The sequence below is a fragment of the Silene latifolia genome, chromosome 5, assembly GCF_048544455.1.
Source record: "Silene latifolia isolate original U9 population chromosome 5, ASM4854445v1, whole genome shotgun sequence".
Classification (NCBI taxonomy): Eukaryota; Viridiplantae; Streptophyta; class Magnoliopsida; order Caryophyllales; family Caryophyllaceae; genus Silene; species Silene latifolia.
This window is the reverse complement of record NC_133530.1, coordinates 2320446-2332842: the sequence shown is the minus strand read 5'-3', so window position 1 is coordinate 2332842 and position 12397 is coordinate 2320446. Positions and strand designations below refer to the sequence as shown.

The window sequence follows — 12397 nt, the reverse complement described above, 5'->3', positions numbered from 1 at the left end:
CAACAAGGTCACGACCCAGTCGGTGACCTTGCTTGGGGATGGTCTTAACACAAAATTCTCATTTACGACAGTCAAATACTATTTATGTAGGTAGATAAGACATAAGCAAAGTGTCTAGGGAGTAACAATCCGTTTTGTTTTATCTACCTACATGGATAGTAACTGACCCGTCGCAAACTTATGACGGATATTACCCGTCACAAGAAAGACTTGTTTTATCAATAATTATATTTTTGCACGAAATATGAAAGTTATTGTAGAAGCAAGCTCTTTCCTAGGGTGTGGAACTAGGGTGATAATAACACAAGACAACTCTTGGAAGTTGGAACAACATGAGACCGGCTTGCTTGAGTGGAGCTCAACTCGAGCGGCGAGCCGAACGCGGGCAAGAGCCCATGACTCTCGAGCTCAAGTCGAGCAGACCTTCGAGCTTTTCGAGCTCGAGCCGAGCAACCCTAGGCTCATGCTCATGCTCAAATTCAAATCCACCTCTTATTATTTTTTCCATCTACTGTTCATTGTCTTCCTAATCGCTTTTTCCATCGACCGTTGTTCATTGTCTTAATCGTACCATTTTCATGTACTTGTGGACATTAGAAGCGTATCCAAAATGAATGATACTAATATCCGAATCAATTTGGAAAAAAAATGCAAAAGAACCTTAAAAAGCCATCCCAATCTAAAATTAGATATGGGAGTTCTAGTAGTAATAACTAACACCAAGGCTACTTACATATTCTTCGTCCGAACATGCCAAAGCACCAATCATAACACGAAATAGAAACATCACATATCGAATTTTATGTCCTCCTAATCGCTTTTTCCCAAATTTACGATTCCCTAATCGCTTTGGCAAAACCAGTATACCAATTACCCTAATACCCATTAATAAAACAAAAGAGAACCCTTCACATAATAATACGAGTACCAAATAGTTAAGGCAAAGTGGCAAACCCAAAAACTTTCTCCATACTTGCCAATAAATTTACTGCTGAAAGATTATTGTCCCTCCTCGACAACATTAACCAGCTCGTACTCCACCAGTGAGACATTGTTATCCTCATGCACATTGAAATTAGCAGGCTGAGTGACCTCAATACGACCCCATTTGTCAACTGCAAGTCTCATGGTATTCTTATACATGTCGATTTTGGCATTCCGGAGAATCACAGTTGTGCCAGGCTTCATAAGGTCAACTGTGAAATAGATAATAAAGAATGAAACATGTAACCAAGGCGAAAACAGAGAAAGTAATATTTCAAACGATAAACCTAAATTCAATCCATTTTGGGTATATGTGTATAAAACTATATGGAGCACCGACACTTTATCGTTTCTAGCGATCAGACTTCCGTGTATATAAATATCTCATTTGCTGGCGGTTCTTTCTAAGAATGTTCTCATTACTATGCCAAACTGCACAATCTATGAGCAGCAAGCGAGCAATGCACAGAAAATCCGCCCCAGTTTTCGTTTCCCTTTTGTGGCATCTTTGAGGTATAATGGCACCAACTAACTAGACCCCGCAACAGGGAGAAAAGTATTGAAACACTTTCAAAGGTAAGTAACTCAAATCGATTCACTTTATTCCTTTCCTACAACTAATTGACAAAAATCTACAAAAATGGGAGTAAATGTAGGCAAAAAACACTTGTAAAAAAGAACAATAACACAATGCACTCTCATCATCAAAAGCATGCTATCATCCATAGAGGACAACCATCTTAATGCATAAATTCTTCAAACAAAAACATGCTATTTTGTAAAACAATCCAAAATGGGTCAGCACATTATCTACTATTCAACAGATTAATATTCATAGCAACCACCGCATGTTCCCCCACGAATATGACACAGCTACAACCATGTTTCCCCCCACCAAAACCACAACATTTAAAAAGGGATCACAGGATAGATAAGAAACGCACTCTGACAAGAACACTCTAATAAACTGCTCAATCGACCAGCATATGATCAGTATTCAAATACTAGTATACCTGATCTCATTCAGACTGCAAATATACAAGTGCCACGAGTCTTAAGACAACATAACTTGAAATTGACACGAAGTCTATATTGAAAAATGAGACGTGTGTATGTAGTCTACAGACCAGACCAATGAGGCAACAAGTCAATTACAGATTTAGAAATTTCGAGCTTTTATAGTGGAATTGAAGAAAAATCTTAGACATTAGGCCTAAAATCATTAAAAGTCATACTAAATGTTCATACACGCGCCTCTTCCTACTACCGCTGCTGCCACCATTCAAGCCTCTCTTAGGGTGTGTTTGGATTGAGGGATTTGGACGGAAAGGGAGGTGAGGGAATTGGAAGGATGAGAAATCCATTGTTTGGTTAGCAAGATGAAGGTAGAGGGATTTGGAGGGGAGGGAAAATGGATCCCTCCATTTCCTTCCTACAAGGCAAATTATTTCCCCACCAACATAGGCAAGATTTGGACGGAAAATCATCTCCTCCATTCTCCCTCCCCTCCCCTTCCTTTCTCTTCCCTCCTTCCCCCTCCCCTTCTTTTCCCTCCTTTTTTCCTATCCAAACAAGGCGTTAGTGTCTATGCTTATGCTTGGAGAAATGTTGGGATGATAGAATTGATTACAAATTTCATACTAATATCCTCGAGTGCTATGTAGAACATATCACGTATGTGACTAAGTCAAAGTAATGTAGGATGCAGGCCGCACTGCCGCAAAGTAACACAAGTATATTCTATGTATCCACGCTATTAGCCATATATGTTTTGTATATTGAACAATAACACAGTTTCACGAACAACATTTTAGCAAACATCTGCTAGTGCAATCTGCCAAGTTATACAGAGACCTGAAAGCGTAAAGAGCTCCGTGCAATATCAATAACATTACCACAGTACATGGCTAGGTAAGAGGTATCAGATGTACACAAGTTAATGCATACAAAAAGTTCAAATTTACAATCTCATAACATATAAACTATTGTATACCGCTGAAAATAGCAAAGAACACTTATTTCTCTTTGAAAGTTCAATGGCCAAGGCACTCTTCATCATATCAAATGTTGCATTTATCATTCATATCATGGTTTTAAACACCATCCCCACACCGAAACAGGATCGAGTTAAGAAGGTTTTAAAGTTGAAAGACACCGCGTAAACGATATTGGGCCAATACTGGTCGCATTTATAGCAAAACGGAAAGGACCAGGCAGAACGGAGACTCAATACTACATCAGAGTTTCATGTACAAGCCCAAAATATTCCAAATTTACACAAAAACGTACCTATGTTCATAAGGTTGATGACCTTCACCAATTATGGATGACTATCAATCAATTGTGCCCTACACTCCCTCCATCTCAATCATTTGTTCGCCTTTTTTATTCTTTTTTAGAAGTATTTTAATCAACGGTGAATAAACAATTGAGGAGTAGGAGTATAACTTTTAAAAGACGAAAATTTGAGCATCGACTTTATTTGAATAACTTCTCATCAAGTTTAGGAGTATACTAGATGATTAGAAAAACCCAATGGTACGAGCTAGTACTATAAATAGCGCGGAAATACATCATAAAAATCCCCCTTTTTGTAAAGCAATCAGAGTTTCAAAACAAGCATGATACATATAACCCCAATTCCTGATCAAAATCAAGTAATCAACAACATACAGCTAACTACAAACACAGTTAGGGCTCCCGAACACTTAACACAAATAACCCCAATCCCTGATCACAATCAACGCCATACAGCCAACTACAAACACAGACTCCTGAAAGCCATAACAGAAATCACCCCAATTTATAACAATCAATAACATAAAGTTACATGATTAGGGTTCCGGAATACTAACACAAATCGCCCCGATCCCTAACAACAATCAACAACACACAGCTCTGCCTCTCTACAATCACAATTAGGGTTCCGGAACAATATAACACTAATAACCCCAATCCCTAACAACGTACCGCTAACTACAAACACAATTAAGATTCCAGAACAACATAACTCTAACCATTTCAATTTCTGAAAACAATCAACAACATACAGTCGCCTATAATTCTAAAAACACAATTAGGGTTCTCGAATTCTAGCACAAATCACCCCTTTCCAATTCCTAAAAACAATCAACAACATACAGCTACCTAGAAGCACAATTAGGGTTAAATCAACCTAATTTTGGAGAACAATTAACAACACACAGCTAATTACAAACACAATTAGGGTTAAATCATCCCAATTTCTAACAACAATCAACAACATACACCTAACTACAAACACAATTAGGGTTTCCAATTCAAAACCAATTTAAAAACATAAAACTTTGAGAAATTTCACAATACCTTGATCATTACGAGCAGTAAAAATGATAGTACCAGTTTCATCCCCAACAATACACTCCGCAATACGAGTATTACGAACATTCGGCGAAACAGCAGTTCGACCAACACGCTTAAGAACAGTGTTTGATGAGACGACTTTGACGGTTAATGTGTGACCGGATGTCATGGGTTTCAATTGATCAATCTTAATGAATGTTGGTTTCCTTAATGGTGGTCTTGTAGTTTGATTTTGGGACGCCATTGTTGATTGATTGTGAAGGTTTTTCCAAGAATGAAACCCTAAACCCCTAAAATGATTTGAGATGAAGCAAATGTTTCACTTGGGTACTTGATTCTTGTTTTATGGTCACCAATTGACCGACCATGGGTTTAAATTCTCGGGCGGGCCGTCTAATAACAAGTTCAAACGGTTTTAAGAACCCGCATCTCTAGAGCCGAATTTGCTTGCTAAATGTCCAAGTTCGAGTACCTTTTGCAAAAAAACAAGTTTTTCAGTCACATTGGGGACTCGAAACGGTATTTTAAAACTTGGTCTCTCAAATTTATTTGACGGGCCTTAACTTCTCAGCAAGACGGTTTTGCGATATAATTTGAAGCGGTGTTAGGTACTTTCCTCATTCTTTTTTGTTCCTTTATACGTATAAGCCTTGACACGATTTCCTAAACGAAGCTTTTATCATACTTTATTATAGGTATTATATCAGATTTTCTAACGCGTGTCTTAATTTTTGTTGATTTGTTTGCTTTATTAAAAGGTGAAGTCATTGTTAACATTTTTTATGAAACAAATATGTGAATATTTTCATATTTGAGTTCTTAGTGTGTCATTGAGATAAACGGTAAAAAACACGTAGTTATATAGGAGTATACTCGGTATCATTTTTTGTTGAATATATATAATTTCTTTCGAAAGATTTTTATAATCAGATGTCCCCGAAGGGACAACTAGGTGAACATCATGGTATAAAGTTTAAGACCTTTCAAGAATAGGTATCATACAGTAACAACTAGGTGAACATCATCGTCTATAGGTATCATCATTATAGCCGAGTCAAGAATAATACCATCAAAGACGCTGTAATTCATTGCGGACGGTTGATCTTTCGCTTTGTTCCACTTTTCATTTAGCTTTTCTAGTAACTGATACAAGAGAAGATACACAGGCAGAATATGTAACATACAGTAGCAAATTAAACCAAGTACAAAGTTCTTAAAAAACTTTCAGCAGTAAATCAAGGGCCAAGGGTCAGTGAAAAATACAGATGACCAGAAATCGAATTTAACACAGATCAAATGCTATTTCTCGATTTTTCTTATAGAAATAGCGTGATAAGATTTGGAAATTTACGATTTTTCTTATAGAAATACTTAACATTTTAATGTCATTTGTTTTAGCATTTTTCTTTAAGTGTGAAGCGGGTCACATTTGGATCATCGCATTATTGAGCCTAAATGTCCGGTTTTGCAGCAGGTCATAAACTTTACCATTGCATTATGCAGAATTACAGTAGTATGATACAAATGTACAATAACAGAACTAAATCAGCATTTTCCTCGGCTATAGACATATGCAAATTCTCAACCATCGCAAGGGAGACCAACTGATAAACTTATATCTGAAGTCTCGAAACCTGCACAGTAAATGTTCTAAAGAACCTAAAAATAGAAATTCCCATTACAGCTTATTTTCCAGTGTAACAGGCGTCTCATCCTTGTGCATTGTTCTGAGAATCATCGTAACCTGCTCGACCTGATCTTCACTTGAACACGATGAAAGAAGAACTTTCGCGGTCCCACCATCCGGAAAACATCCATCATCAATCATTTCCTCGAATATTTCTAAACATACTTTATACTGCTTCTTTCTTGAATATGCTCCTAGGCGCGATGTCCATGTCACCACGTCAGGTTTCATGTCTTTGGCACGAAGGGAATGAAACAATTCCTCCATTTTCTCGAAGTAGCCTGCGCGTCCGTATATGTTGATAAGTATGTTGTATGTGCTTAGATCAGAAGAGTATCTTTTTTCTTGCATTGCATTCAAGACTTGTTCCATTTTCTCGAATTGCCCTAATCGGCCATATAAATTCAGCATGCTGTTCATTACAAAAGTGTCGGGTTCTATTCCCGACTCAATCATCTCATTTACAAAGTCTTCACACTTGGCAACATTCCCGGCTTTTGAATAGGCGCACAGTAAGAGCATGTGGGATTTCATTGTCGGGGTTATGCCTCGTTGTTTTAGCTGCAGGAACATTTCTTCTGCATCTGAAAGTACATTACACAGACGCGTGAACTCTGAAAGTACAAATTAGTCGGAAATAAAAAGATAAGGGTAATCGTACCTTCAACTAAGCCAGCTCTTCCATAGGCATCTACCATAATATTATATGAGGCTCGATCTGGCTCACATCCCATGTGTTGCATCAGTGAAAATATTTCTGCAGCACCGTAAGGATAGCCTCCACGACTGTAACAAGTCGAAAGCAAAAGAAATCAAATTTATTTAAAATAAAAAAAAATTCAGAAAATTTCTAATCCTGTTCTAATCTTTTCAGACAGACTGGCAACTGCAAGAAGACTTGACGGAATTCAACCAACCCTATCTCGTGACTTCAGACATACACTAGATTTCCGACTTCAGACACATACAGTAGATTTTCTATTGAAATGGCTAACTTCTACTGTATGCATTGACCTGTAAGCTTCCATAAGTGCATTATAAGCATAAACATCAGGCTCAAAACCGTCTTCCTGTAAAAGCTCGAATATTTCCTCTGCCTTCTCACAATGTCCATCCCTTGCAAATGCATTAATTAGAGCAGTGTAAGTACAGATATTTGGCTTGCACTTCTGAGTTCTCATCTCATTGAACACTTTGTATGCCATATACGATTTATTTGCCTGCACAATCGCATTTATTCTTCCGCTTAGACATATAATATCCTTTCTACTTACATGTTTTATTCTATTCAGGACTTAAAATCCTCAGGTTTAGGCTACTTCCATTTTAATGGCCTGAAATTTCGACAACTTCTCCTTGAGTGACATAAGCTATAGGCAGTTCAGTAGCGGAGCCAGAATCTTTTACCTGTGGGGTCTTTTTTAATGTAATTGTTAATTATTTTTTATTACAGGGTTCTCAAAAACCTAAAATTTTCAACACGGACAAATTTTAATGATAAAAAACATCAATTGTCAAAAAGCTGTCGAAATTCGTCATAGTTAATGGTAATCTAACCTTGCCATATAAATTGATTAGCATTGTGAAAGTATCTGTTGTTGGCTTGCAATTTTCCTTTTTCATCCTCTGATAAATCTCCAAAGCTTTTTGGGTGTTTCCGCCTTTTATCAGTCCTTCGATATATGCATTGTACACATCGGCACCTAAGAAAACCGATCATAAAATATCAGTACAGAATGAAGAATACTCTGCAGTCTACAGTAAACTGTAGAAGTCAGAAGCATACTCGAATGAAGGCCAAATTTACGCATTTCAGTAAAAATGGCTTCAGCCTTTGCAAATAAACCAGAAGCACAGTAAGTTCTAAGCAGAATCGAGTATGTATCTTCTGTAGGAACGCATCGAGTCTCTAGAAGTTCTAAGTAAACTGATTCTGCCTTCACATGCTCTAACTTCTGTCCGAAAGCATCCATCAGCAAATTGTAACTCATGATATCGGGTTTGAATGAGCTCCTCTGCAGTATCCACTGACATAACTGCATAACTATTCACATTTCAGTTTTCGACATTAGTAGCATACGTACAGACGACTAAATTGAACTATTACCTCTAAAATAAGGTCCCATTTTTTGTTCAAACGTAATTGGACAGATACGTTCATCAAATCGTCCCAAGTGTTATGTGTCGGAGGAAGTGTGTCGAGTATACTCCAGATTTTACTCCTATCTGCTTCCTGCTCTAGAAGTTCAATAATTTTGTGAGCGATAGGGCTGAGAACCGGGAAAACACCGTCTATGAAACCAGAACCGAACTTCCATCCTCGTCCCCTCAAACCACCACCTGTTATACAAAGAAATTAGAAATTGTCAGCCTACAGAATGACTGTTGCACGACATTTGAGTACGAATCGAGAGGACATACATCTTTTCCTAGACAACTTTTTGTTGTTGAAGCTTCTGAATTTGCCTCGTTTGTCAACGTAAATGGTATCGCGCTTGAATCTCTTAGGGACGTCGACATTTGAACATTTTACATTCAAGCGTCTATATCGAGCAGAGCTTCTTACATTGATGTAGTATAAACTGCATTAAGACTTAAAGGCATTAAACCTCACACAAGTATCCTTAAGAAATGTAAACAAATGAAAGTCTCTCCCTTTTGAAATTAACTTTTGTAAAATTACTCCATTTTAAAAAAAATTGCTAAAATTATTTTCTTAAGCTGCATTTTTTTTAATTAATGTATTATATAACTGGTTGTATATACAACTTATTCAATATATTTGAGCTTTGTTACAAAGTTATCGAGCTTTATTAACAAAATTATCGAGTTATGGTACAAAGTTATTGAGCTTAACAGAATAATTATTAAACTCAATAACTTTTGTAAAATAGCTCAATAACTTGTAAAATAGCTCAACAGCTTTGTGTAAGAACTAAGAGCTCAACAACTTTGAGGTGGTTGTATAATGTTATTATACAACTGGTTGTAGGATAGTATTTGTGCATTTTTTTTGCTAACATTGCTCCAAACACCAATTTAAGTGACTTATTTCGTCTGTTTTTGAACTTATTCCGTTTGTGGCTTAGTCAATTTATACTTTAAAAGGTATAACAATGTAGACAAATTTAGGGGAGTTTAAAAATAAAGGAAATAAGTCACTTAAATTGTGAGTTTTGAAGCAATTCTAGGAAAAATAAATGCAACTTAAGAGAGTAATTTTTGTAAAAATGCAACTTCAGGGAGTAATTTCAGCAAGAAATGCAACTTGAGGGAGTAATTTAAAAATAAATAAATTAAAAGGGAGTAATTTTAAAAAAAACTTGAATTCAAAAGGGAGTAAAATCTAATTTACCCAAAAACGAATGAATCACCTATAAGTTATTCCAATTATAGAAATGTAAACAAATGAATGAACCACCTATAAATGGAATATGTAAATAAATGACCGGGGACAGAGGGTGTAGTACGTACCAATTTTTAACCAAAACGGAAGAAATGAAGCGCATCCCAATACAACATTGCTCGTTTAAATTTGGTATCCTCGCTAACGATTTGCATGTGTCCATTATTAGAAGCCACAACCTTACTTATCCAAGCACCCTGCAATATAGTAAAGAGATGGTATTCGGACTATCTGTGACGTAATGTTTAATACACTCGTCTTAACCACTATGCTAAAACGTCTTCAATAATATGATCATATTATGAACCATCCCAAAATGAAAATTGTACATGTGTTTTTTTTTTTCCTCTCTTTTGGATTATGGCATTGCAATTAAGGTCACGAAAATAACAACATTACACCAGTACCTACTCAATCGTTCATTCCCATAAATTGCGAGGTAAGGAGGGGTCAGATGAATGCACTCTTTATGTAGTCTTGCCCTTATATTAGCAACACATTAACGTTGTTTTTGAATGACTCGAGATGAAAATTGCAAAGGTGACGTAGATATAAGAGAGAAGAAAAAGAATTACTAACCAAATAACAAAGATTAGCAGAGAAGGTGAAGAATGGGTGTTGGTGGTAGAAATGCATGCATTTTAGATAAGGAAATGGATTTGAGAGGGGGAGAAGTAATGCAAAGGGAGTTGCAAAAGACAAATATGCATAAAACTTGTCCTTTTTCTACGTGGGCCACTCGTACGATCTTTATGGCAACGACAGAGCGACGATTTGGACTACTTCAATATCTATCTATCTATATTAATAAAGGAAGCTTTTTTCGAGCGATTATAGAGAGTCCAACTTTTCAGAAATACTCGAGCAATTTAAAAATCTTATTAAAGTTAGCCTACGAAAAAAATCCAATGTATCCTACAGCCACTAACATACGGAATGTGATAAACAATTGTCCCAATTTGTGTCTAACAAAAATACATATGCTGACCACCGTAAAAATTCTACCATTAAAGTTAGATTGGATGAAATTAATATTAATATATAGAAACCTAAACAAACCCTATTACCTCAACATAAATATTATATATACACACAATTTGATTCTAAAAATAAATAATCATGGCTTCACGTTAAATTGTTATTGCTATTATGTTTGTAATTTTTGTTTTCAAATGTGTATATTATACTATTATTTATGGTGTTTTTTTTGGATCTTAATGTTTATTACATTGTGTTTAAATTTTAGTGTAGAATTAATCTGCTAATACTTTTCTTGAATTGCTTTGAATTAGGTTGTTGTAATGTTGTCTCTTAATTTTCTAACAAGTCTTATTTAATGTATGTGTAGGTTAGCAAATATTATGCTTTCAATAATGATAGAACAATCAATCAATGGTGATAGAACAATCAATATATTATGCAAGGTAGGTTCGCTTTTAAGTTTTACCCTGGGTATATCTTTTTATGGACTTCCAATAATTTGTTGATCTAATGATTCTTTACCACGACATATTATAAATTTTGAGTAAGGACAATCCATTATTATTCAGGTGATTGTGGCTTCAAAAGTTATGAAACAGGTTATTATTGCCTCAAACTATTGTTTATCATTAGTAATATAATTGAGTAATCGATGTCATTACTAAGTTTAATTTTCTTGCCGCTTTTGTTGAAATGAAAAGTTTGTTTAGTTTTTATGGTCTCAGTAGTTTACCATTAGTAAGCGATATCGACTTTTTGAGTAACTACTACTTCTTATCTATGGGATTATATAGTATAAGATCATTATTCTAGAGACTCTAATGATATGGAAATTTGTATGTATCTATTTTTACATGAAATTTATCAATAGAGGTAGAATCTGAAAAATATAGTGGCTGCGATTAGATGTATTTATTATTTTTGTTTACCGAGAATTTGTGGACGAGCTGAGTATTAGGTCAATCAATTTTTTTTTTGTTTGGTAACGACTAACAAGGGAACCCGCAACCGCTATCTTGGGTGCGCACTGGGTAAACCCGCGGGTGGACGTGATAGCCTGCAAACCACGTATACCAGGTAAACCACCCGAGGGTGACAGGCTCGAAGTCTATCATTTGAGATTCTCATTATTGTTGGGGAATGATGGACTATATTATTGATTTTGTTTTTAGATTTTACTTTTGGCTCGCTTTAGATTTATCAAATTGATATGGAGTATATAAACATAGTTTGTCCTACAATATTGATTATGCATGGACAACATTCTCCGGATGATCAAGAAAAATGTTTTGGTGATTACGCAAGAATTCACTTGTGAGTTATGATTACAGATTTTCTTAACAACAATTCTATATGCATTTATAACAATTTGAACACGTTATAACTTTTTTTTTTACACAAGAAAGAAAATATTCATTAGATTGTTAAAGAGTCTATAGTTACAAAAACAAGGATTTCGAAGGGGGCCTTCTCAAGCCAAATCCGCTCCTCTTCAAGTGTGAAACTTAATTTAGCAAGAGTATGAGCAACTATATTACCGTCTCGGGACTCTCGGCTATGAGTGGCTAGGACAATGGGATCTTACTGTTATTTCTTTCTTTACTGCTGCTAAAAAAACAAAATATTACCGTCTCGGCAAACATGAGAGACGTCAAAAAATTCGAAACAGGGCGACAACGAAAAAATGTTCTTAATTAGAAGGTCAAATTGAGTTCTTTCAATGAGCTTTCTTTTAATATGATGAAAAACCTTCATATTGTCGGTCTCCAAAATAGCCTTGCACTCTCCTGCTTCCTAGGCCAATTTAAGTCCATATCTACAAGTTAAGGCTTCACCTTCAGCAACACTCGCCCCGCCCTCAACGACGTTATAACTTTGTCTTATCGGGATATTATATTAGCTATGGGTAAAATCCAACTATAACTTTGTAAATTGTACTCCTTCCGTTCGATTCATTTGTTTAACTTTAATTAGTACATTATGCACGATAGAATACG

At 35.8% G+C, this 12397-nt stretch overlaps 2 protein-coding genes across 3 annotated transcripts; both read right to left on the bottom strand.

Moving 5' to 3' along the window:
- Positions 1-661: 661 nt before the first annotated feature.
- On the bottom strand, positions 662-4791 carry LOC141656375 (uncharacterized protein At4g28440-like). Its single transcript, XM_074463240.1, has 2 exons — positions 4330-4791; positions 662-1196 (listed from the first exon to the last, which is right to left on the bottom strand). Exons 1-2 carry the CDS (start codon positions 4568-4570, stop codon positions 1000-1002), a joined length of 438 nt encoding a protein of 145 aa, XP_074319341.1. The 5' UTR covers positions 4571-4791; the 3' UTR covers positions 662-999.
- A 998-nt stretch (positions 4792-5789) lies between these two features.
- On the bottom strand, positions 5790-10141 carry LOC141656374 (uncharacterized). Of its 2 annotated transcripts, none has more exons than XM_074463238.1 (9): positions 9999-10141; positions 9488-9616; positions 8435-8595; positions 8121-8353; positions 7800-8049; positions 7571-7716; positions 7028-7233; positions 6675-6799; positions 5790-6597 (listed from the first exon to the last, which is right to left on the bottom strand). In XM_074463238.1, exons 2-9 carry the CDS (start codon positions 9580-9582, stop codon positions 6005-6007), a joined length of 1809 nt encoding a protein of 602 aa, XP_074319339.1. In that variant the 5' UTR covers positions 9583-9616; positions 9999-10141; the 3' UTR covers positions 5790-6004. The 2 variants fall into 2 exon arrangements, with proteins under 2 accessions (XP_074319339.1, XP_074319340.1); XM_074463239.1 differs by having other exon boundaries at positions 9827-9999.
- Between the last annotated feature and the right edge of the window lie 2256 nt (positions 10142-12397).

What these genes read in the sequence shown, in the direction of transcription:
- LOC141656375 (XM_074463240.1), bottom strand. Translation starts at nt 4,570, where the DNA reads ATGGCGTCCCAAAATCAAACTACAAGACCACCATTAAGGAAACCAACA. An exon ending in TACTGCTCGTAATGATCAAG is followed by an intron (nt 1,197 to 4,329) that starts GTATTGTGAAAT and finishes TCTATTTCACAG; the next exon opens with TTGACCTTATGAAGCCTGGC.
- LOC141656374 (XM_074463238.1), bottom strand. Translation starts at nt 9,582, where the DNA reads ATGGACACATGCAAATCGTTAGCGAGGATACCAAATTTAAACGAGCAA. An exon ending in AAAGTTGTCTAGGAAAAGAT is followed by an intron (nt 8,354 to 8,434) that starts GTATGTCCTCTC and finishes TTTGTATAACAG; the next exon opens with GTGGTGGTTTGAGGGGACGA. An exon ending in AAGAGCTGGCTTAGTTGAAG is followed by an intron (nt 6,598 to 6,674) that starts GTACGATTACCC and finishes ATGTACTTTCAG; the next exon opens with ATGCAGAAGAAATGTTCCTG.